Source organism: Anabas testudineus, chromosome 3, assembly GCF_900324465.2.
Source record: "Anabas testudineus chromosome 3, fAnaTes1.2, whole genome shotgun sequence".
Classification (NCBI taxonomy): domain Eukaryota; kingdom Metazoa; phylum Chordata; class Actinopteri; order Anabantiformes; family Anabantidae; genus Anabas; species Anabas testudineus.
The window spans coordinates 9,973,462-9,998,408 of NC_046612.1; the positions used below are offsets into that span (position 1 = coordinate 9,973,462).

Here is a 24,947-nt window from a genome sequence, read left to right on the forward strand (position 1 = left end):
GCTATTTTGAAGCAGTGGGACTATTAAAGGCAGAGGACTGAGATAGGCACAGAGCTGTTTAGTAACCGTGAGTCACACCGTGGAGGAGAAGATGCCAGAGCCAGTGAAAAAAGCAGGTAGGTGTACTCATTCAACTACTTTTGAGGAAGAGCACTTCATTACCACATGAAAATGGAACAATGCACAGTATATAGTGTTAAACCCCAAACTTTCAATGTTAACATAAGCCTGTTCTCACACCCCATGTTTGGTTTCTGCAAGTTAATCAGCAAAGTACAGTTCGCGACCTGTTAAAATGATGAACTTTGAGCTTCACACATGATCGTGTTATCAACAGAGTGCAAGTGAGCGTCTTGTCCTGAATGTTACTTTCTTTGTGCAATATTCTCTTTAGACAGAAAAGCATTGCTTAACAAACAATGTAACATTAAAATGTGTGAGAAAATAATAAGATTTGGCCTCACCTTATGCAACTATAAACCCAGGGAGTCCCTTCAGACCTCACCATTATCACATATAAAAATACATCATGTTTATTGTTTATGTTTGTTTAATTGCTAAGCTTGATGTCTTATTTGTGATAATTTGTCACAATAAAAAACTTATTGTTGACAATTACCAGTATATTATACCATTCAACAGTAAGACTGTATTTATATATGTGTATTTATAATATATGTACTACAATGATGTAAAACCAGTATAAGTGAGGATAAAGATGATAAGGAGTGTTGGATTTTATGCAATTGTTCATTTGGAAGTAAAGTAGCTATGCAGAAACTAAGATAAATTTTATATGGTTCATATATGTTCAGTGAATTAATAAAGTAGCACAAGGTTAAGCGATGCTCCATCTCTCATGTATCCAGTAACCAGAATCCGGCAATTATTATTATCCATCCTCACTCCAAAGTCTTCTGACCACTTGAAGGAGTCATTCACACGTCACATGGTCCAAGCAGAAACATGGTGTGATGTGAATTCGACACTGTCACATTTCCCACAGTGCTGCATTCACAAAATGCTCCACTGCTCCAAAAATGCCAGAGCAGATTCCAACTTGATGAATGACTTTCAACAGTTTTTTTTTTTTTACTCCTCTCTTCAGTGGCAGTGGATTGTTGAGAAGTCTGATGTATCGCATGACACATCACACAGTGCAGCCCAAATGGCCAGTGTGAAAACACTTTTAGTGTCAAGGATTTGTTCAGGACAATGAGTGTTGATTGTCCAGAGCCCTTAGCATTATTATCAGTTATTATCAATTATGAAGATGTTTTTTTTTTATCTTTTGCTACAGAAAATAACAAAGGAATAAACAAAAGAAGCTTGGTACAATTCTGTAACAGATGCAGATAACATAAATAAAAGCAACTATTACAATAAGCATAACAGAATAGAAATAAAATCAAACAATAGAAAAAAATGTCAGGAATAAACAGTTATAGACATAAACTAATACATTAGTTGTTAGAACAATAGGGAATATGGGAAGTTATTATTGCCTTGTATTATATTTTCATAAGTAATTTCATAAGTAGAACATCTAAACGTAGGTAGAACATCTATCTACGTTTTATTTCATGAAGGAGCCACAGCCAAATACTGTTATCTGTCATTTAAAATAAATATTAACGCATTAAACTTAATACTGACATTAGCCTTACATTTAATCAACATTAAATGAACCATAATGCGATTAAATTTGAATTTAACCTTAATACACAGCGTCATTAAAAGTATACCAGCAGGTTATTTATTAAGAGTAATCATTGATTGATTAGGTATAATTTAATTAAATGCCTTGTGGATATTTGACTAAAACAGATATAAGATAAGTGTGTGAAAGGTGTAGCAGCAGACCGACTGACCTCATGAAAAGAGCTGGTGTTACAGTAGGGAGCAGCGGCTGCAGACAGACTGAGGTCACAACATTCTTCCTTTGCCTCCAGAGGCACAAAAATAGAGGGAACTTAATCCCTCCACTGTGATACCTGTTGCAGCTGAAGCCTTTATTAGTCCGGTACAAACGGTTTACATCCTACTGTATATACACTCATCAACTACAGCTTTAGTAAAAAACTATAAGTATCCAGGCTTCCACGTCCATGGTGTTTTTGTTAAAGACGTCTACTGTCAGGCCCGTTACTATGTTTAGCTCCATTTTAAAGATGACAAGTGTTTCACAATGACTTTTCTATAGAGCAAATAGATCTCACAAAAACAAAAACACCAACAGCTGGTGTTTTACTGGTACTGTGCTTTCAGAGGTACTTGATTCTGTGCTGCTTTGTACTTTGTTCTGCTGTGATACATTTTTAATTAGAATAATCTTCTTCACAGTACTTTTTACAAATATATTTTACTTAACAAAAGTAAGTTTACATTTACTATTAATATAAAAGCTGTGTAAGACAACAAACACACACACACAGATAGAACCTTTAAAGACAGATGTCTGTGCCATGGAAAACTGCATTTGTCTTTTTTTGTCTTGAATTTGAATCTTGAAATTCACCGGTTTCACTTAGACCCGCCCAGTTTTCCGCAGACTGTACACTGTACTTTTTCAACATGAGAGGTTCTGCTTGTACAATGCACAGTATGTGTTGCTCTTACTTTGAGAATGTGTGACGCATTTGAATGAATGAGACAATCATCAGTTCTTTCTCATTAAGAAGAAATTATATTTCAAAGGGCTTGCTTTATATTGTAAACCCACCCTCCCTTGTCAGTTTCAGCATTTGCCAAGAAGCCAAAGACTCAGGAGGCAGAGGAGGGGTCCTCTGTGGTCTTTGAAGCAGAGACTGAGAAGTCTGATGCTAAAGTAAAATGGCAGTGTAACTCAAAGGACATTGCCAGTGACACCAAATACGTGATCACAGCTGATGGAAACGTGCACTCGCTCACCATAAAAGCTATTACCAAGGAAGATGCCAATTCTTATGCAGTGATTGCTGGCGGGTCAAAGGTCAAGTTTGAGCTGAAGGTCATATCTAAACCAGGTGGGAGACTTTGATCCTGCAGCTGTGTGTCTGAGGTCTCTGTTCGCTCACCTGCTGGCTGTGCATTTACAACAGACAACAAAGTAAACTGGAGCACTCAATGCAGAAAATCACTGAGGCAGTAAATAGTTGAAGCACTGCATGCACTTGATGTTTCTGCACATGGAGTCACGTTCTGAACCCTCTGTCAGCTGCACAACACAAGTCCCTGCAGCAGCTTTGCTTGTTTGGTCTGAGGAATATTTGCACTTAAAGAAAAAGTCTGATATTTTGGGAAATAGGTCTATTTAATATCTTCAGAGTCAAATTAAATAAAAATAAAAGTGGCATAACCGTATTTCCCAGAATATTCAGTAGCAACATGTCCTATCACTGATTGAATCACACCTTTTTGTCCTGCACTTTTTGTCACATCTATTGAGCACTGTGTTGCGACTGCGAGCCATGTGTGCCACGGAGCTACATTTTTGCTATTAGTCTGTGAGCATGACTTGCTGAGGACACTACAATAACAATAACATTTAGTGATTTATCAGACGCTTTTATCCAAAGCGACTTACAAGTGTTTGGAGTTGATAAGGTGAAAACAGATCTCAAAGAAAACGCAGCAGTCTAGTGGGCGCAGTGTGTATTATGAGCGTCCGCCCGCAGCTGTCTGCGGCTCATATCATGGCCGTCCTGACTCTGTCTGCACGGTGACCTTGACCCTCACACCAGCACATTATTTCCTCATGAGTAACCACCACTTGACTGGTGCTCAGGATAGGCTTGAGAGGCAGCTGATAACACGTGGAAAATCAGTCGACCATTCAAAGAAGATAAGACATAAGAAATATTTGGGATGATAAATGTTTGCCAGAGAATATTTTCACTCCTACATAACAGTTTTTAAAACAGCGTTAAATTGATTAAATGGCTCAAACGTCTACATTTTTTAGTCATTGCATGTCTCTGTGCAGAAAGTATTCACGTGTTAAACCCTCCCCTCAAAGCTGCACTTTCTAAAATGTACCACTTTATATTTACCAAACATGTAAAAAAATAGGTGTGGTTTACAACACATTCATTTTTAAAAGAGGTATAATATGAAATATATGTCATCTCATTGTATCTCTCTTTTGTCATCTCTGTGGTGATGGTAACTTAGACGCTCCAGCTGAGGCCCCTGCTAGTGAAGCTGGGACAGTCAATGTAGAACCAGCCCCTGCACCACCTCCAACAGCACCAACAGGAGAGGGACACGATCCACGTCCCGCCGAAGGTGAGTTACTATGTCCATTCAATATCATTTACTCCTCTGTTCAGTACCTTGTAATGTCCAGTCTATTGTCATTTTGTCAAATGTAATATTGTCAAAGACGTCCCGTGGACTAAGCTGACATCAACAGACAAACACACTGTATGTTTTAATTTAAGTTTACACCTCATTTTCTATGCCTCTGACACATATTTTTGACTTTGCAAATGGCTGCAGCCTGTGCAACAGATGCTACTCGAGCTCCTGTTAAAGATTCACACACTCGCACACACACACACACACACACACAAACGAAGTGGACATAATTGTGCAATGTACTGCACTTGCTGCTACACACACACACACACACACAGACTAAACAGACTCAAATTGTGCAATACTCCTGCTGCAATGTTACGCACACACACACACACACACCAAATGTACATAATTGTGCAATAATCCTGCAGCTATATGTGATTTACACTGAAGCTCTTCTTCCTTTCATTTTCACTAATTAAATTCTGTTCAGCACATGTATTGTTTTTGTGGTTTACTGTGCTGTTTTTTGTTTGTTTGTTTATTTGTTTGTTATATAATTTGACTTTGCCTCTGGAGGTAGAAGTGATTGTCATTTCGTTTTGCTGTGCACCATGTCATGTGAGTGGTTTTGAATGGCAATTGCTTCCACAAAGTGGTCACTAGTCTTCCTGGGTTCCACTGTAGCAGAGATTAAACACACAGCGAGTCCAATCACATTGATCAATAAACCAAACAACAATCACAATCAACAAACGCAGAGAACTTTTGAAAAACAAGCTGAAAAACGATAGCATAAGAAAAACTTCTCTCAAAGACTGGATTGATAATCCAACATGATTTGAATTTGACATTTTTTTTAATTATCATTCTTCAGCTCTATGTTGTGGTTGTATTTTTTAGATGGACACTCGCGAGACACCAGACAGGACCTGACTGGACTCTTCACAGAGAAACCCCAGAGCGGAGAAGTTGCTGTGGGTAAGTGGCTTCACAGTGCATCAAATGCATGAACATATTATACATATTTATATAGAAATGTTAAAATATGTAAATGTGCATGTGCAGGACAGATATACAGACATTACATAAAGTTACACTGGATGTCACAGTGTGAAGGAGAATGTGTGAAGCCACATGATAACTTGTCCTCTTGTGCAGGTGGAAACATCACATTTGTGGCTAAAGTGAATGCTGAATCATTGCTGAAGAAACCCTCTATCAAATGGTTCAAAGGGAAGTGGATGGACCTCGCCAGCAAGTCCGGAAAACACCTGCAGCTAAAGGAGTCGTACGACCGCAACACCAAGGTAGAGTAAGGCTGCAGGCACGAAAACAGGAAGATAGACATTAGCAGAATGAATTAGCAGAAAACATTGTTTGTCAAGATTTTGAAGATTGTATTCTTTCTCTGAAGAGAGCACATAAACAACTTGGGCTTTCAACTGAAATATGAACCATTTTACTTTGAAGCAACAAAATGGTTTTGCAAGTCTTGCCTTTCTCACCTTCAGTTTGGCAACGTCTTGCTTCAGTCGCACTTGCTGATAACATGATGAACCACAGACAAACTACCTTAGGTATTTCTTATGGTCAGCATATAACGCCCCTTCACATTCAAGAAATTCACAATTTCATAATAAGATACAGAGACAAAGCATTAAAAAGTAAATTAGGGAGTGAAGCGCACTGACACCCTCCTTAATTATCCCAAATCTAAAACAGACTACCAATGGTATATACATGGAGCTTAAGAGTTTATTCGTTGTTTAACATTAAAAACTCAGTGTCTCACATCTGTCATGCATGTGGCTGCAGGTCTACACGTTTGAGATGCACCTTATTGCTGCCAAGGCAAATTTTGCAGGAGCTTACAGATGTGAGGTTACATCCAAGGACAAGTTTGATAGCTGCAATTTTAACTTGACTGTACATGGTGAGTGTGCTTATTGTTTAAACGTTTATTATTCTTAAGATCTGTTGCTAATATGATCGTTAAGTATGAAGTTAGTATGAGTATGATCCTTATTTGTGTTTCAGAGACTTGTACCAATGAAGGTTTGGACATAAGAGCAGCTTTTAGGCGCACGTAAGTTTCATAAAACTTCATGTCTTTGTAGAAGAGAGAAAAAAATACTTTTGATCACAGTTCACAGTTTAAAACTGAATATGAACACTATACAGTACTAATCTATAAAAATACTATCAGGTAAATAAGATCAAATTTTAATTCTCTCTTGTGCTTGAGCACATACCATCAATTGCAATTTTGTAGGTATCCAAGGTCATTTAAAAGACAAAGAGATTATGAGTTGTTAATTAGTCAAATAAGCCAGCGCAATGAAAATCTGCATTATTTATAAGCAGCACAGCTGGAAACTACCTAAGAGCTGAATTCATCATTATCATCATCAATAATTCTGTGCATATGAATGATAAAGTTTGTCCATGCTGATAGCTAAGGGGAAAAAATGAACTAGAGTTGAACATTACCATGCTATATTTAAGAAGATATAACTGTGGGAATGCTAACCTATCAGGAATGAAGGCGGTAAGAAGAGAAGTGGACCATCAACAAGGTAGTAAAAGGGTTTGTTGCAACAATGACGACTCAAAGTCAAACTCTGATGACTCTGATTGTTAAAGAACAGAGAAAACAGACTCTGGATCAGGGATTCGTTCTCTGTCCCGGAGCCTGTTTCCTCCGTGAATTCTAGTCAAACTGAACCAGTGTTGTTGATGCTGAATTTTGAGAGAATAACCACAGCAGGAAGATCACGAGAGAGCCAAACGCAAAATTCAACATCCCGTCATAGTAGCAGTGATTTTGTTAACCTTTCTCTCAATACGTAGACGTGTGGTTTACTTAACAGTTGTGTACTGCAAAAAGAAGTAGTCACAGCAATCAGCTCTTTCTGATCTCCTGCTGGGTCTCAATCAAAACAGAAGAGCCAGCTGCTCAAACAGCCTCCCTGCACAGTGAGTTTTGACAGTGGTTTAATCATACTGAAAGTTCAGGATGTGCTAAGACACACGGGCTTTTCAGTAGCCGAGCTCTTCCACAGGGTTGCCACATAGAGGAAGTGCAGCCATGGTGTGTTGTAACTTTACCACATAAACCAGACACTCACCTTCTAATCCCCTGTACAGTACCAGAGGCAGGAGAAAAGCCCACTGATGAGAGTCGAGCAGACCCTACATCATGTCCAGTGTTTCCTTTAACCTTGAGTGTTTTGTATTGTTCTGACTTGGATGTTTTTTTTTCTGCTGCTCATGGCTTAAAGCAGTAGTTGGACATTTTGGGAAATAAGCTTTATTCTCTTTCTGAGTTACTGTGGTTGAAAGGACTTGAAGTCAGCCTGTGGTGATAAGTTCACAGTAACAGGGTGGAAGCAGCTAGTCTAGCTCTCAGCATTTCTGGAAGACCAGAGGTTAAGGTTTAAACCAAATACATGCCCATGGTGCTTTTTCCTGGAAAAGGGAAAGGGGCAAAGATTTAGCTAGATTTAGTTCCAGGTCCAGCAAAACAATTGTGGTTTGGCGTAAAGCAACCACAACATGTTATAAAACTTTTATTATTATGGTTAGAATTTAGTTCACTTTGTCGACTGGTTAAACTACACAATGTTTCACTCTTTAAGTGGACGTCATTGTGAAAGTCTGCAGTTTTCTGACTTGAACTTCCATCCTTTTAGGCCAAGTCAAGCTAATCCACGCTCTGCTTTAGCTCCTGGTTGAGACACAAACACCAGAGTAGTACTGTATAAATCAACAAGAGTATCTCCCAAAATGTTGAATGTTCTTTAAACATCAGCAGCGCCTCTTCTTTCTCGTCTTTCCAGCAAAACTACTGCCTGTCCATTCACACCCGTCAGTCTACTTATTTCCTTTCGGTCTTGGAGAATGATTATGATTATTTGAATGTTTGTGTTGCACCATTCAGCATCTTTCTGCACCTGCATATTGGAGCAAGAGTGGACAGGAAATTATTAATATTGTGTAGACCCCTAGAAATATGGATTGTTTTATATGAAACAAATCATGCCTGTGAATTATTAACATTTGTCTTTCCTTTGGAGAAATAAAGCACCCTGCACTGTGGTGTTGATGTTTTGTTGCTGCTGGCTGATGTTTCTACAGTAGTACAGATGGAAATGAAGACTCGGGAGAGCTGGACTTCAGCACCTTATTAAAAAAGAGGTAAACAAGTACAAAATAGTGACAGTAATTGGTGGACTTTAGGGATAAAATAACATGTTTTTCTATCTTTTAAAATTTAATTCTTTCTTATTCTTATTCTTTACGGATCGTGCTACATCTTCAGAGAGTAAGAAACTTTGATAAATGATAGTTTGAATAACACCTAACACGCTAAAAAATCTACTTAACTGCCTGCAAAAAAGTTTGAATATGAACTTACATTTACGCATGATAAGCTGGGGTGACAATTTAACTTAAAAAAACAAAGTTTAGAGATTCTCTGTCAAATTATTTCATTTTCCTTTGATGTGAAAACACATTTTAGTACCATTTTGTAACACAGGCTTCTTAAAATATAGTCACCCTATATTATCTCACTTTTTTTAGAGTTCCGCTGATTATAAACCTACTGATGTTCATTTTTCTGCTGTTACTGTTTTTAACCCCTTCGTGTTATTACTAATTTTTCATGACACTATTGAGATTTACTATTGTCAATTCACCTCATTATCCCTCCTGTCATTTTTCTTCTTCTTGGATACTTTGTGGTGGTCCCCAAAAATCTGTCTATCACGCACCACTGTTAGATACTTAATGCTCCCTGTGCACAAGAAAACTGGACATAGAGTCAAAGTCACCACAGAAAGCATGACATGATTATCACTGATGTTTTTTGGGCATGCTGCTTCCTGTTGCTGCAGGCTTGCGTCAATGCAGTTTTACCAGTATTATAATAATTTGTCTGAAAAACATATTTCTGTTATGCTGGTTGTGTTTTTCTTCTGCTGTGTTTTAACTTCTCTGTTTGTTTTGCCATAATTGCCTCTTGGGTTCAACCTCTGAATGAGCAGCAGTTTCTTAAAATCCTCAAATCGGTAAGAAACTGCTGTGTGCATGTCACAGTGGAGGGTCTGTTATTTTGTAGTTAACAGAACAGTTTAATTGAAAGCACCTTACTCTGGTGAATCAAGCCAATAAGCATCAAATCACAGCAGGCAAGATATGAGCAAGAAATAAGCACCATGACAAGCTAATAAAGAAACACAAAAGGCCTTAACACTGAAAACCACCCAGATTAAATTAGTGAACAGATACTAACAAAAACCTTTGTCCACTTGAAGTGATGGGAGCAAGCTGCAGGCAAAGATCTGCTCACAAGTGCAGCCCAGAGTCAGGCGATTGGCTGAGGTACAAAAGTTGCTGAGGGCACCTAGTGGACAGGTGTGGAAACACACTTGAACTAGAGACGAGGACAGTAAGAAAGAGGAAAGGGATCACAGTAGCTGTGTCCCGGACGTATAAAAGACACTGATTTCAAGCAGGTTTTTAGGTTGTACCTGTCAAACATCTAGACTTATGTAGACTTCAGTAAGTCAGAAATCTAAGATGAGACTACTGCTGTGCAGAAACTGTGAGCATCACAAATAACAAATGTGGAGCTACAAAGAGAAACGAGGCATTTTTGTGTAAAAGTAGTGAATAAGATGTTTAATCAATTGATGTTTTATGTAAGAAACTGTCATTTAGTATGAAAACGTATATAGAGTATAAAACTTATTTCATATACTCAGGCATCATCTTAGTCAGATCATACATATATGTCATGCATAATAAACAGTATATAATGTAAACTAATCATCACTTGCTTATTAAGTATTATTAATTATTAATAGTGAAGAAAATTAGAAACTGTAAACAGTAATCTGATAATGAGGTTACTGTATGCCTGACTCCCTTTAGCCTGTATTCACAATGTAAATTGTAAACTCTCCTTCTGGCTGGTTTGCATGTTTTAGAGCTGTGCACGCGAGCACCGAGCCTGACCTGGACGTGTGGGACATTCTCCGCCATGCTCCGGCTTCAGAATATGAGAAGATTGCTTTTCAGTATGGCATTACCGACTTAAGAGGCATGCTCAAGAGACTGAAGAAGATGAAGAAAGAGGAGAAGAAAAGCGAAGGTTGGTGTGCCGAAATTTTTAACCGGCTGCACTATTATAACCCTAAAGAATTTGATTAAAGGCCTAACAGTGACTGATTTCTCTATTTTATACACTCTGAAACTCAGCTTTCCTCAAAAAGTTGGATCCCGCCTATCAAGTGTCAAAAGGACATAAAATAAAACTGGCGGTTGAGGTGGCAAATCCAGATGTTGAGGTGAAATGGCTGAAGAATGGACAAGAACTTCAACCGACTGGAAGGTTTGAATTCACCTCAACTTCAAAACATATGTTGTACTGTAACTGAAGATATTTAATTTCCCTGTCTCTCTCTCTCTCTCTCTCTCTCTATCTTGCCTTTGCTCTCATCAATATATGATCAAATTCCCTATGATGTTTCATCACTAGCAAGTAAGTGTGGTCTAAGAGCTTATTATAGTTATGTTTCCAAGTTAATTCACCTAAATAAAAAGTGATTCATTTTATTGTTATTCCATTTTATTGTTATTCTTTTAATATACTGTAGATTATTAATTAGATTGTCCTTAAAATTAAAAATAAAAATAAAATAAAATAAAAACAGCACTTTTACTATGTGACACTTTCTGTTCTGTGTCAAGGTACATATTTGAGAGCGTTGGCAACATGCGCTACCTCACCATCAACCACTGCTCCCTGGCTGATGATGCAGCATACTGCTGTGTGGTGGGAGAGGAGAAATGCACCACCGAGCTCTTTGTTAAAGGTATTTAGAGGAAACAAGTCAGAACAGTAATGATTTGTAAGATGAACAGTGACGTGTTCATCTTTTGTTCACGTGTGTTTTCTGCAGAACCTCCTATCCTGATCGTGAAGAATTTGGAGGATCAGATGGTCATGAAGGGCGAGCGGGTGGAGCTAGAGTGTGAAGTCTCAGAGGAAGGAGCCAATGTTAAATGGTAAGATGTTATTCCTTACTTAGGCTCACAAATAATTCAGTTATAGTAGCTGAATTGTCAGTGCTCACAAAAAAGATTCAAACAGAAGCTGTCAACTATCATAAAATCAAATGGATCAGGTTTAAGTTTGTCTCTCTTATAATTCATCTTCAGTCACACTTACATTGCACACTGATCATTGCTCAGATATACAGCAGGTGGCATTTGAGTTTGTCATGTCCACAGACAGATGCCAGACCTCTGAGCACTATGTCAGTGACAGAAGTGTGACCGCAAGCTGTAAATCATCTGCTCAATGAAAAGGTCACATCAGCATTTCTGTATGTCCCATGTGACTTTTATCTGAAGGAGAAATGTGCTGTAAACATGTTCCAGCTTTTATATGAATTCAGTATAATTCTAAATTACGTGTGGGATAAAGAGTTAAATGATTAGTTAAACTGAGGTGAGATCGGTCTTTGCGAATAAATAAATAAATCTAGAAACTGTTCTGCATGCTGTACCAATTGTTTGTCACAAACATAGAGGTCCAGTTCTTAGGTTTTACTGACTTTCACATCTCAATAAAGTAACTTATTCATTTAATTATTATGACAAGACCCGAATTTGAACATTATCGTTGCTCACATGAAAACAAGTGGTCTGAAATAGGATGAACATTACAATGTGAGATGTTGTTGAAAGCTCCAAAAATATCAAGAGGGCCTCGGAGGTTAGTTTCACTTCGAGTTTAAGTTTTACCACGTTATTAAAGAAGTGTTAACCAGCTCTTAAAAATCTGCCAAAATGTTTAAGTAAGATATTGAACTACTGAGTGTACATCCTGTGTCAATTTCTGTGCAGGGAGAAAGACGGTGTTGAGCTGACGAGAGACGAGTCCTTCAAGTATCGCTTCAAGAAGGACGGCTGCAAACATGTCCTGATGATCAATGAGGCCACAAAAGAAGACTGTGGCCACTACAAAGTTAAAACGAATGGTGGCGAGTCCATGGCTGAGGTCATGGTGCAGGGTGAGTGCTGGAAACGGTATGAGCACATTTTCATTGCCTACCAATGGCTGCGTGGCCTCGCCACTCTTGGCATGCTGTCTATCCTTGGGATGTGCATGCAGGGACTCTTTCCACTGCCCGCACCATTCTGGCACAGTTCCTGCAACAATGCAGTCTACATGCCAGCTAAAGTTGGAAGAACCTGAACGGCTGCAGGCCTGACCGCATGTTCAACGGCACGTTTTTGTTTCCATGTGTTGCTTTAATGTTTTTTTTTATTTACACCTTAATAACTGATTTATCATCTTTTTTGTCTGTCTACACTTTTATGGTCTTATTGGTTCCAACATGCAACATTTGATCCTAAACTCCACAGTTTTTATGGGCAAATTTTCCATGAGGGTAAAAATTCAAGTCTGGATGATGACATATCTTGCTCCAGTGCTATTGCAATTAAAAGATTTGTATTTAAATATTCAATCAAATATTTTTTTATTTATATTTAAAACAATGTATGTTTACAGATTTTACTGAGTTTTCAGTAAATCCAAGAACAATGATGGGGATGGGTCAAACTCACCTGGATTTAGGCAGCTAGTCTCACCTGATTTTATATTTTATCACCCAGTAACAATTTCATTTTTCATAACAATAGATCACAGATTAGTCCCATTCAGATTAGATAACTTTAAATCATTACATGACACCCTTCTGTGACAGCCATTCTTAAATACATATTCATGTGTGTAGATTAAAACCCACTCGTTCTTCCTGCATCAGTCCAGTTATCTGGCCTGTTCAACAGCCTGTTAAAGAGCCTGCCAAGTATTACCAGCTGCCATTGTGCAGCACGGCACTACACCTCTCTGGCAGCGAGCTGACGTGAAACCTGTAACCTTTACAAGGAGCGTGGTGTGAGTTATCTCGCCCAGATAACAATTTGCTTGAGATAACTTTAATAACTACAGTAATAGCCCAAAGCTACTGCATCTGTTCCTCATATCCTCCCACTAAATTTTCTAACATAAATCCCATTGACTATTCTCCTCATGTCTGTTGCTAAGATACAACACAGAAAAGCCGCACAAAGATAATGAACACCTCACGCTTGAATATATTATTGCCACATTATCCTGACACATCATCATCTTTTGTGCGTCGTGTTCTGTTTTCTCTCAAAGTAGCACCTCCTCTGAACTCGGAAGTCCTCGGTAGTTTGACTCAGTCTGAGCCTGTGTGTTTCTGACTGTGTAGAGAAAGAACTGGAGATTTACCAGAGCATCGCAGATCTCACAGTGAAGGCAAAGGACCAGGCGGTTTTTAAGTGCGAGGTGTCAGATGAGAACGTGAGAGGAACCTGGTACAAGAATGGTGTTGAAGTCAAACCTGATGCCAGAATAAATACCACACATATTGGCAGGTGAAAATACTTTTACATGTGTGTTTCAATATGTTGCGTGTATCCCATAATACCGTGATGTAACCTGTTAATTTTACTCTTTTAGGATCCACAAACTGACCATTGATGATGTCAAACCAGAGGATGAGGGGGACTACACTTTTGTGCCCGATGGCTACGCTTTCAACCTTTCTGCTAAACTTAATTTTCTGGGTAATATTTATCACTCAATCAAGATAATTCCCAGACTCAAAAGCTAAATTTCACCTAAACAAATTCTCACTCTTTTTTTCTTGTGTTCCTAGAGGTGAAGATTGATTACGTGCCACGTCAAGGTACCACATATTCACTCTCTAGTAGGGAGCATTTACAACCATTTGAAATGCAACGCTCTGTTCATTTTCACCTTTCCTCACTGTGTCCTAAGATCCTCCAAAGATCCACCTGGACTGTATGGGGCGCACTTCCGAGTCAACCATCGTGGTGGTGGCTGGCAACAAACTGCGTTTGGACGTCCCAATCACTGGAGACCCTGCTCCCACAGTCATCTGGACCAAAGGAGAGAAGGTAAACAGACACCAGGCTTGTGTTGTTAATCAGCCGCATACCCACGGTGGGACATTTGCCGTCTGTCCTGAGCGCAGTAGGTAAGGCCTGAAAACTGAAGCTTCAGTAGAAAGCAACACCTCAAAGCATTACTAATGCTGCCATATTTAATCACTATGTAGTACAGATCCATGATGATACGCACTGAGTTGATTATAGTTTCAATCATCAAATAATTATTTTGATTAACCTTTCTAAAAGGTTAATCAAAATAATTATTTGATGAACTTGTACCACTTAAAGTTTAAGTGGCACAGGTTAACTCTGTGGACACACTAATGTCATGATAGCTAATGCATTGCTCCCTGCTAATACGTGATCTAGATTAGTAATAGTAATTACAGTGCAACTAACAGCTTAATGTGATGCCGCCTGCAAGCGTTGGGGAAGAAGAGAGGCGACATGCCCCTTGTGTGCTCTTTGGCTTTTACTGCTTTGTTCTGCTCAAATGTAGGTTAGCTCTGTAAATCCTGATGAAGAAGAGAAAAGAAGGCCGACCACCAGCTGGACCATAAAGGCTGGGGACGTAAGTATGCATGACCTGTATTAACATAATCCGGTTTGTGGTGATTAAGAAGACAGCATTGTCTTCATCCTCTGTGCCAGAATGTACAAATGTAGGGGAAGAAGCAGATTCAGACAAAGTTTCTCCAGCTGCTGTACTGTACTGTCCACGCACCCACTTCACGCAGCACTCAGAGCAAGGTCACAATTCAATGTCTGTCCATGTCGATCAGGTAAGAGCATGCTCTGAACCTTCCTTCAGACGCACACAGGTCAGAGGAAACTGGGCAGTAAGTACATTTTTTGCTTGAAAGTTTTATACAGTAAAATAATCTTTGGATTGTATCAAATTACATAGCATGAGACATACATTACATTAAGGCTTGTGCAGAGCTGTAGCATGCCTACAGACAGCATCTCTTACATCAAGAAAACAGGGCGTCTGTTTTCTACAATGTAAATAACATTCACAATTTCTCACTTTCAGATTCAACAGGAAATCGGAGAAGCCAGTTTTTAAAACAGCACTAATTCTCTTCAGTGCACAATTTTCGAGGCTGCTCTAAGTTTAGAGTGAAAGGAGACGTACCGATGGATACTACTCAGGAGTGATCAGTAACTGTAGACTGGTTCTTACTGTTTAGGTCATCACAGAGGGAGATGATAGGGTCCATGTTGAAACCACCAAGGGCCACTGTGTCTTCACCATTGAGGGGGCTGAGAAGCAGGACGAGGGAGTCTACTCTGTTGTGGTTCGAAACCCTGCTGGGGAGGACACAGCAGACATCAATGTGAAAGTTGTCGGTAAGACGGGGATTTCACGTTAATGACAGCAGTAATCAGATTAGTGGAAATACTTCAGTCATGAAGCCACAAATATTTTATGTCAAAGGGATTTATATGAAGTAAACACTGTCTGGTCATTCAGTGTAAACGTGCTTTTTATTTCTAAGTAGATAGAGTAATGTTTCCCTCCCAGATGTTCCAGACCCTCCCCAGATTCCCAGAATCCTCAGCGTGGGAGAGGACTCCTGTGTGGTCGAGTGGGATCCCCCTCTGTTTGACGGTGGACAGCCAATTATTGGTGAGAGAATATACTGTATGTTTAAGTTCTGAGGTCGATTTTTAGGGGTCCTCCTGTTTTGTTCTGACAAACCTGGTTTATAACGACGTTATTTGCATTTGTTTTAATTCCCAGGATACGTGCTGGAGAGAAAGAAGAAGAAGAGCTACAGGTGGATGAGACTGAACTTTGACCCTTACCCTGAAACGACGTATGAAGCAAAGCGCATGATTGAGGGAGTGCCGTATGAAATGCGAGTCTATGCCGTCAACAGTATCGGCATGTCTCGTCACAGTCCCGCCTCACAGCCGTTTGTGCCAGTTGGTGAGTCTTTACCAACAGCTTGTTATTGGCTCTGATCCCACTTTGATTTAACCATCACTTGTTGTGTGGTCCACAGGAGGAGCTGTCTATTGCTAAGAAAAGGTTTTGCACATTATGACAGAATAAAAGAAAACTATTTAAATTATAATTACAAAAATAAAGATGACAGGTCAGATCTTTATATTTAGTTATTTAATTAGTAGTACTCTATTATGCCATTAGCAATCATGGTTAAAGAAGTACTCCATCAATTTCCTGTAGCGCTGTCTTCATACAACACAGTCAGACTCTCTATCCACAGTTAAAATGATCACAATCACATCTGAACCAGAGATATTGTCTTTCGTCTTCTACACATTGTTCTTTGCTGTTTAAATCTAGTGCAATTATCCACAATGCAACTTCTCTACTGACACTTTAGTCACAGATTCCCCACACCAGCTCATATTATATCACTCCACAAAAAGTGAAGTTGAAATAGTTTACATATGCAGTAGAACTCACCAAGACCTGTAAACCGATGTTGATAAAAGCAGATAGAGTTCCCCTATAAGTGTCTTACATAATAGTTGCACAGGGTTTGAGAGCGCATTAGAGAATAATAAGCAATTTAAGAAGCACTATACATAACAACTTCTCTCTGCATTCATGACATTGCACAAACAAATATAACACCAACAAATTTATTTAAGTCTTGTGTTATTTTATTCATAAAAGTTGGGCTTTTGAGTTTAAACTCTTAATTAATATTTCTAAAGCTGCATTGTTGCATAAATATATTGAACATGCAGCTTAAAGTTAATTTCCATGAGGAATTTGCATGTACTTACACCTGTATTGTATTTCTCTGAAGTTAAATTTCTTGTTCATTATGTTACGTTGTAGATTTTCTATGTCCACCTTTACTCTTTATACATTGAGTAAGTTGAGTAGTCTCTAATCCTGTCGCTGATTTGTACCATACCATCACTGTATCCTCTATTGTTGATTTAAGAGGGAACATAATTGTGTCCAGAGGCCAAACTGATTAGAGAACTATCCATGGCCTCCGTCTCTATAAATAATGGCCTGGAAGTACTTGGCTTAGCTGGTACCAGCTGCTAAACACAGAGGGTTTCGTGCTACTGTGGAGGCTGCTGCAGAACAAGCAGTCTTGTTGCTACAGCAAAGAGAACAAGAGGCCGCGTGTGAGAGGGAGGCGTTTGGCAGAAGAGGGAAACACATCTGACCACCAGCCTGGAACAGCAGCAGGGCTGCTTCACAGAGAAAGAATGATAACGCCTGGACTTCCAAAGACAGCTGAGAGGAAACCAGTAGCAGATAAGAAACCTGTGGAACCTCCAGCGGAGACACCGACTGAGGTGGAAACCTGCAAACAAGAGACACCTACACCCCCCTTCCCCTGCAGAGGCATCCCCCAGTGGGGCAGAGCAATCTCCAGCGGAGAATGAGACACCACCAGGGGAGAGTGTCCCCTCAACAGAACGTGGCCCCCCTGCCAAGAAGGAAGCTGCACCTCTTGCAGCAGAGACCCCTGTGGAGCCTGCTCCTGCTGCTGAACCAGAGCCAGAACCACAACCTGTTGGCAGTAGGCATTATTCAGTTTGAGATGTTGGACTATCATGTGGGTTCTGTATAACAGAAAAATTCATTTGAGCAGTCACTAATTAGTTTTAAAGACAAATCTGAATTAGATTCCCACATTGACTTTTTGCTCTCATAACAACCCTTGACCTCTGACCTGTGCTCCTACTATTTGCTTGGACTGGATAAAAATCTGAATAAGAAAAAAATGGTTTTCACATACAAAGAAATTCACCTTGATGAGCTGATGCAAAACTAGTTGAGAAAATTGAGTTGAGATATTCGAATGTGTGGGAAAAGAGTTCAGTACGTGTGCCTCGTTGAAGAGGCAGCAGCAGTTGGGAAGATCATCTCATATCTACACGTGTCACTTCATCACAACACTAGCTACAGTTTTTCTTTAAATCGCTCCACGTGCTTTTTCTCTTGTACGCACAAAACATTTGCACTTTTGTTTTTTAAATCAACAACAAACAAAAATGTATGAATCTACTTGCAGATGAAGGATAATGCTCCAGATGTGCTGGAACTTTTGCCTCGAAATGAAAAATGAATCATCACTAAACCAGCCAAATAAACGTCTACCGAGCTCACAACAGAGACATTTTCAATTTGTTAGGAATGATCCTGTTTGACCACAAACAGGATTATTCCTTATTTTCCTATCAGCAGATCATAAATCATACGTCTTCGCTCCTTGACCCTAACATGCATAAGCCTGTAACGGAAAGTAAAAGTCCTAAATCCCAATGCTAAATGTTGTTATTAAAATTTTGCTTTTTCATTTGCTTTTTTTGCTTGACACCAGACCTTTTTAGTATGGGTTTGCTAAAATTTATTTTGACATTGGTTGCTCGCTTTTGGCATTTGAGTTATAAAAGAAATGTGTGGGAAGTAGCTCATGGCCTAAACTGTTTGATATGAACTTACATCATGTCACTTTATCCCTGAAGGACGTAAAGTACAGCAGGCACTTAGGCAGTCAGACATCTCATGTTTCCCCAGACGAAAAAAGATACCACATGCAGGCTTACAGGCTAATAGAGCGTGTTGACCCTGTTTTAATATTGAAATTAATATTACCCTTGTTGTTATTTGAAGTAAGACTATTGCCAGGATCAAAAAAACAGATTTACACCACTTTTAGTTACTTCGACATGTTGGAAAATTCTACAAGAGACAATATTTTAAAACCCTCTATTGTATTTTCACATTAAACAACTGTAGCTGTAGAAGACTGTAAATGAAGTTACTATATATGAATGAAACTTGCTCAGTAATCCATTCTAAATGTAGTGAAGTAATGCTCTAAGTGACTAACAGAGCTTATCCTACTCACTCTCAGCTCCTACAAGTGAGCCCACCGGACTATGTGTTGACGACATCAGTGACACGTCCATCTCGCTGAAGTGGAGGCCGCCTGAGAGGATCGGCTCAGCTGAACTTGAGGGTTATGGTGTTGAATACTGCAAGGAAGGCAGTAAGTGCTGCAACAAAACCATACATGTTTCTTTAATGTCATTTTATATATTATCATCGTTTATGTTAAAGACGTCAAACAATTAAGGGATTGTTAAATGTCTGACACTGGCAGTTGGATATGTCAACCTCTGTCTTACTTTGCTCTATAATATCCACTTTCCAATAAAGTGTCAATCATTTATTTTCATTTGTTGTGTGTTTTCTGGTCTCAGCTGATGAGTGGATACCAGCCATTCAGGGTCTGACTGAGAGGACGTCAGTGATCATCAGAGACCTCACCACCGGAGACAAGCTGCAGTTCCGCGTGCGGGCCTACAACATGGCGGGACCCAGTCCTCCCGCCACTCTGGCTCAACACATCACCATCAGAGAGATAATGCGTAAGTAGATATGTCCTCATTCCTTTTGATGATTGTCTGCTTCTCCATTTGTACTTTAATCATTACACAACAGTTTTTTTATATAATTGTTGTGTAAAATTTAACTTTTATATCTTCTTCTTTTTTGTTTCACAGAACGCCCAAAAATCTGGCTCCCCAGAAATCTCCGCCAGACTCTCATCAAGAAAGTTGGAGACACTGTCAACATTGTGATTCCATTCCAGGTGTAATATGCGGTAGATGTAGAGGGCCTTTACTATCATGTCAATTATTAATTTGGTTTAATGGTAATACATAAAAAGGTCTGGGTCTTTAACCCTTTGAGTACCATGAATGCGTTCTTCACTCTGAAAACCTGCTGTCGTCTCTTCTGGTGATGCAGGGTAAACCCAGGCCAAAGGTTACGTGGAGCAAAGATGGGGAACCTCTGAACTCAGCATTCGCTAGTGTGAGGAACAGTGAAACAGATTCAATCCTCTTCATCCGCAAAACAGAAAGAAAACACTCGGGGAAGTATGTTCTCCAGGTGCAGATTGAGAACGTGGAAGACACAGCAACTGTCACACTGCAGATTGTTGGTAAGCAGGACGTAACACCACCACTGTCTGTGGCTATAAACACAAACTCTGTAGTGGACCTTAACAACAGAATCCACACCTCCCCTCTATAGACCTTCCAGGGTCTCCTGAGGCTCTGAAGATTGTGGATGTCTGGGGCTTCAATGTGGCACTTGAGTGGAAGCCGCCTAAGGACAACGGTAACTGTGAAATCACAGGTTACACCATTCAGAAAGCCGACAAGAAGACCATGGTGAGTCCAAACCGTGGGCAACAAAGCTCACACCAGCATTTTATATTACATTCAAACCTCCATTTCTATTAACACAAATTATAGTGTGTCTGTGCATGTTGGAAGACTGAATGCTGCATGGTCACAGAGGGATATTTTAACCTCCATGGTGACACTTATACTGTAATCAGCCAATGCTGAGCACACAGTCTCCATTGTGGCCCGTGAGTGATGCATTATGGGCCTGTTGGCACCGGCTCCAGCTGCCACCATCCTCCGCCTCAAGTTGCCAGAAACAGTATCAGCCAGGAATGTCCTAATCTTATCCTCGTAGCCTTGACCTGGTCTGGATTGTCTGAACAGTGACGCAGGACCATTGTTTAGCTGCCCGGCTCAGCTGAAGGCTAGTGTTTCACTGTAGTCATTATTAGGTCAAATTAATCTCTGTATAGTGAGTTTGGGAAACATGCTGCCAACATTCTGTGAATGCACTTTAAATCTACTTATATCCTGTTTCATTTGTGCCAAGAATTAAGAAACTAATGAGCAGGTACACAACTTCTGTAGTGTCAGGTGGATTATGAGGACATTTTGAAATCAATAATTTAGCCATATTTCCTGTGTGAACAAAACATGTTATGACCTCTTTTCTGCCCTTTTATTATTACAGCCTGTTTTATAGTATCACATTCAAAGATACAAAAGACTAATTTGCATTTCTCACTGTTTTGGTCAAAGATTACATTTTTGTATTTTTTTCTTTATTTTTTGCCGATTTTCACAATTTTTAAACTATAGTCACATTATCAGGTGAATGTTTCAGGGACATTATATGTAATCATGCACATACGCATGTGCAATATGACTATATAACAATGTTTAAAACCAGATCAAAGTTCACTTATGTGTTTGAAATGACGGACATATCTCTTCATTCATTATGATTCTCTACTGATAAGCCTAATGAATGCTTCCTGTAGAACATAAACTATATAACGAATTGGAAAAACTAAACCTGAATTTTATTTATTTATTTATTTTTGTGCTTCTTTTGAAGGAGTGGTACACAATCTATGAACAGTACAGACGAACCCACTGTGTCATATCCGATCTCATCATGGGGAATGAGTATGTCTTCCGGGTCTTTGCCATCAACCTGGTGGGCCTCAGCCCAGAGCCCTGCAGCTCAAAAGACAGTGTTTACATCCAGAAAACAGGTGGGCTGTCACTGCACACATAGTACATTATGTTTCTGGTTTTATGTCCTGTAATCATAGGTAATACATTTGAACCATGTGTCTGTGTCTCCTCAGGAATTGTATACAAGCCACCGACCTACAAGGACCCCGACTTCTCAGAGGCTCCTAAGTTTACTCATCCTTTGGTGAATCGCTCTGTTGTCGCGGGGTACAATGCAACCCTCAGCTGCTCGGTCAGAGGTATACCAAAGGTCAGTAGGGTCTTTACACGACAGCAAGTAAAGGATATTTATGATGAGAGAAATCTGATTATTACTAATGAAGCAGCAGTAAATATACCTCACTGACCATACAGTACATGAACTAACAGCAGTAAGACTGTGAAACTTACAACTTGACATACTGTAATACTTTGTTAGCCCAAAGTGACCTGGTATAAAAACAAGATGGACATCTCAAATGAAGCCAAGTACCGGATGCTCAGTCAGCAAGGTGTCCTGACACTGGAGATCCGCAAGCCTTGTCTGTTTGATGGAGGCGTGTACACGTGCAAAGCAGTCAACGACAGCGGAGAAGACAGTGTGGAGTGTAAACTGGAGGTTCGCCGTAAGTATCTGACACATGCAGTGTGTAATGGCTTTCTGCTCATTTATAACACATTTACTTTAGTTTTTTTTTACAGCTGTCTTTCTGATTAAAGTAAAAACAGAAACTGACCTGAAAGAACTGCAAAATGTACAGTAATCCCCAATAAACATGCACAACTCTCATCACACTCATCACAACTTACTTTCAGTTCCATTTCTTGACTTTCCTCATTGGTGGTGACATGTGACCAAATTATTAGAACCTCTTGTGTTTCTAAGGCAAAGAAAATATATTAATAATTAAAAATAAATATTCATTATTTATTGACATATTTATTACACATGCATATATATTTGCATTATTCTTCACATATGTTTATTCTATGTCTTTCCAGTGACAAATGTGTTTCTAATGTTTACCTTACCTGCTGTACTCTTACTTACTACAATTACATTTTGTTTGCTGTTTTTCTGCTGTTATTGCACAGTACCAAACTAAATACTTCTTTATGAGATAACTTCTTGAAGATTATTGGGAAGTTATGACTTTCTTAATTTTAACTCTCAAAGCTTTGCAGGCACCGTTAGCAGCCGTTTACAGAAAAAAAAAAAAAAACCAGAGTACACTTCCTGCTCAGCACCAGTCAGCAAACAAGCAAAGTCAATAGTCTTTGCACCTTGTTTGCACTGCCCTCAAATGGACAAAAAAAGATCTGTTATTGCAGGTTTAACTCATTTAACCTTCATTTAGTTAAGTGTTGATAATATGTAATACTGAGTGTGTTTGTGGTTTTGAACATTGTGCCACCAGTTTGTACTCTGTGCAGTTCAATTATTAACATCTCTGTATCTTGTTCCTGCAGCTCAAATTGCTAAAGAAGAAAAGAAAGATGAAAAGAAGTGAGCGGCTCGAGCTTCTCTGTAGAGATCAGTTTGTCTTCGGTGACTTCTGCATGTTGGCTGCTCTGCGTCATGAAAATCTCTTCATTTATTGCCGTCTGTGTTTAGCCCATATCTGCTGTCTTTTTGCACCACTTCCTTCTTCTGCATCATTACTATCATATGTAACACTGATTGGGACTCATGCATGAGTATCTCTGTATTATTTAACAAGTCATTATTGGTGTATCAGTGTATTTCTCATCAATTTCATGCTCTAGTCTTGTGTGTAGTAAAGCAGCCATATGTAGCCTGTGAATCTAATTTATGATTTATGGTTCTGTTTCTCACTTCTTTTCTCAGTTACAAGAGGGAGAAATTGAATTAGAGTGTTTGGATTGGTTTGTGTGCATAAAAATAGCTTCAAAAACACAAAACATGGAGTGATTTCATTCAGTCATATATGCAGGAGACATGATAAATTGCACAGGTGGACTGGACCTCCTGAAACTGCCATCATGACATCTGTAGCAGCTGTGGTTTACATAAAAAGCAAACGCAAGTCACAGATGCTCAGAAGTCCAGTGGAATGGACAAGACTTGTCAGGGTCTTAGTGTAAATGGAACAAAGCCTCGCTAAATCCACAGGTGTCCGGCATGTACGCGTGCGCTACAGAGGGATGTGTGTGAAGGGCTGGAATAGCTGGGATGTCCTCCTGCCACTGAGGACGTGTGAGTGACGTGAAACACGTGGTGGTACAGTATACATCGAGTGGGGGGTGCTCTAATACTCCGTGTTATTCCTTTGATTGATTCTTTTGAAATCAGGAAAAAAAAAGTACCTCATAATCTATTAACTCCTACCATAATAAATGCTGATGCAGTTATGTTTATCTTATTTACATGGTTTATCTTTACTTTGTGTTAATATTTTAACAGCTAAGCCTGATGGGAATGTAGTTAGTTTTGTAGGCATGTTATTTTATAGATATCATGTATATTATTTATCACATACTTGTTAAGTCCTCTGACAAATCAAATCTAATTCATCACCATAGTAAATTATCTCTATTTTAAGTAAGGTGGCACAAGACAAGTCCAGTTTAGTAAAAACAGAAAATAGGTGATAATTTCCAGGAGATGCAACCTTGCTATGAAACACCAGGAATCCAATCTTCCACAGTACACCAAAGGGGTTACATGATATGTAACAAGTTTTACCAAGATTAAAGTACAATAATAATTAAAAAAAAAGGTTGTCTTGTAAATTTTATTCATTCACTATTTTCCTTTTCTACTTGATCAGAATAAAAACAAATTGGGGAGATCTCACATGGAAAATTATACAAATAAGATTTAATTTCAGTTTAAATTAGGTGAGCTATTTCCATAATCATATTTTTAATCAAAAAAAAAAAAAAAAAAAAAAAAAAAAAATCACAGTATACAGTACATAAATTCCTCCCCCAATCTGCACTTAACTAAAAAGATGACGTAGAACCACAAGTCAACATAAAGCTGAAAACAACTTAAAAAAAAAAAAAGAAGACTATTCTTTGGCTGCTGCTGGTAGCCACTACAGTTGAGGAGGTAGCTTCCTTTGTTAGCATCCCATTCTTGATTACTTGTCTTTTCAAATAATTCACATACAAATACAAAAACCAATAAGACAAACTACCAAACGATTTGTACATGGGACATCAGACATCTTAAACAATCAACTGACATTTTGGTTGGTGCAACAATTCACACACCCAGTCCAGGCTACGCGAAAACAGAAAAGAAATCCAAAACATTACACCTA

The 24,947-nt window shown here is 39.0% G+C and overlaps 1 protein-coding gene across 5 annotated transcripts; it reads left to right on the forward strand.

Annotated features, from left to right (window-relative positions):
- On the forward strand, positions 1-24,687 carry mybpc3 (myosin binding protein C3). Of its 5 annotated transcripts, XM_026378935.1 has the most exons (32): positions 1-116; positions 4,153-4,266; positions 5,185-5,262; positions 5,443-5,591; positions 6,100-6,217; positions 6,322-6,370; positions 6,822-6,860; positions 8,422-8,481; positions 8,606-8,608; positions 10,278-10,441; positions 10,549-10,681; positions 10,829-10,831; positions 11,041-11,165; positions 11,253-11,358; positions 12,202-12,368; positions 13,602-13,767; positions 13,853-13,959; positions 14,052-14,081; positions 14,174-14,313; positions 14,807-14,878; positions 15,501-15,660; positions 15,836-15,940; positions 16,055-16,243; positions 19,173-19,307; positions 19,522-19,689; positions 19,825-19,913; positions 20,072-20,267; positions 20,360-20,499; positions 21,536-21,695; positions 21,792-21,928; positions 22,097-22,283; positions 23,128-24,687. In XM_026378935.1, exons 1-32 carry the CDS (start codon positions 92-94, stop codon positions 23,166-23,168), a joined length of 3,555 nt encoding a protein of 1,184 aa, XP_026234720.1. In that variant the 5' UTR covers positions 1-91; the 3' UTR covers positions 23,169-24,687. The 5 variants fall into 5 exon arrangements, with proteins under 5 accessions (XP_026234720.1, XP_026234716.1, XP_026234717.1 ...); XM_026378931.1 differs by lacking the exons at positions 6,822-6,860; positions 8,606-8,608 and adding an exon at positions 9,333-9,356; XM_026378932.1 differs by lacking the exons at positions 6,822-6,860; positions 8,606-8,608; positions 14,807-14,878 and adding an exon at positions 9,333-9,356 and having other exon boundaries at positions 2-116.
- Positions 24,688-24,947: the final 260 nt, after the last annotated feature.

Excerpts from the sequence above, each read along its gene's own strand:
- mybpc3 (XM_026378935.1), top strand. The coding sequence starts at position 92 with ATGCCAGAGCCAGTGAAAAAAGCAG. Across the intron at positions 11,166-11,252 it reads CACCGAGCTCTTTGTTAAAG|AACCTCCTATCCTGATCGTG; the intron begins GTATTTAGAGGA and ends TGTTTTCTGCAG. Across the intron at positions 12,369-13,601 it reads GGCTGAGGTCATGGTGCAGG|AGAAAGAACTGGAGATTTAC; the intron begins GTGAGTGCTGGA and ends CTGACTGTGTAG.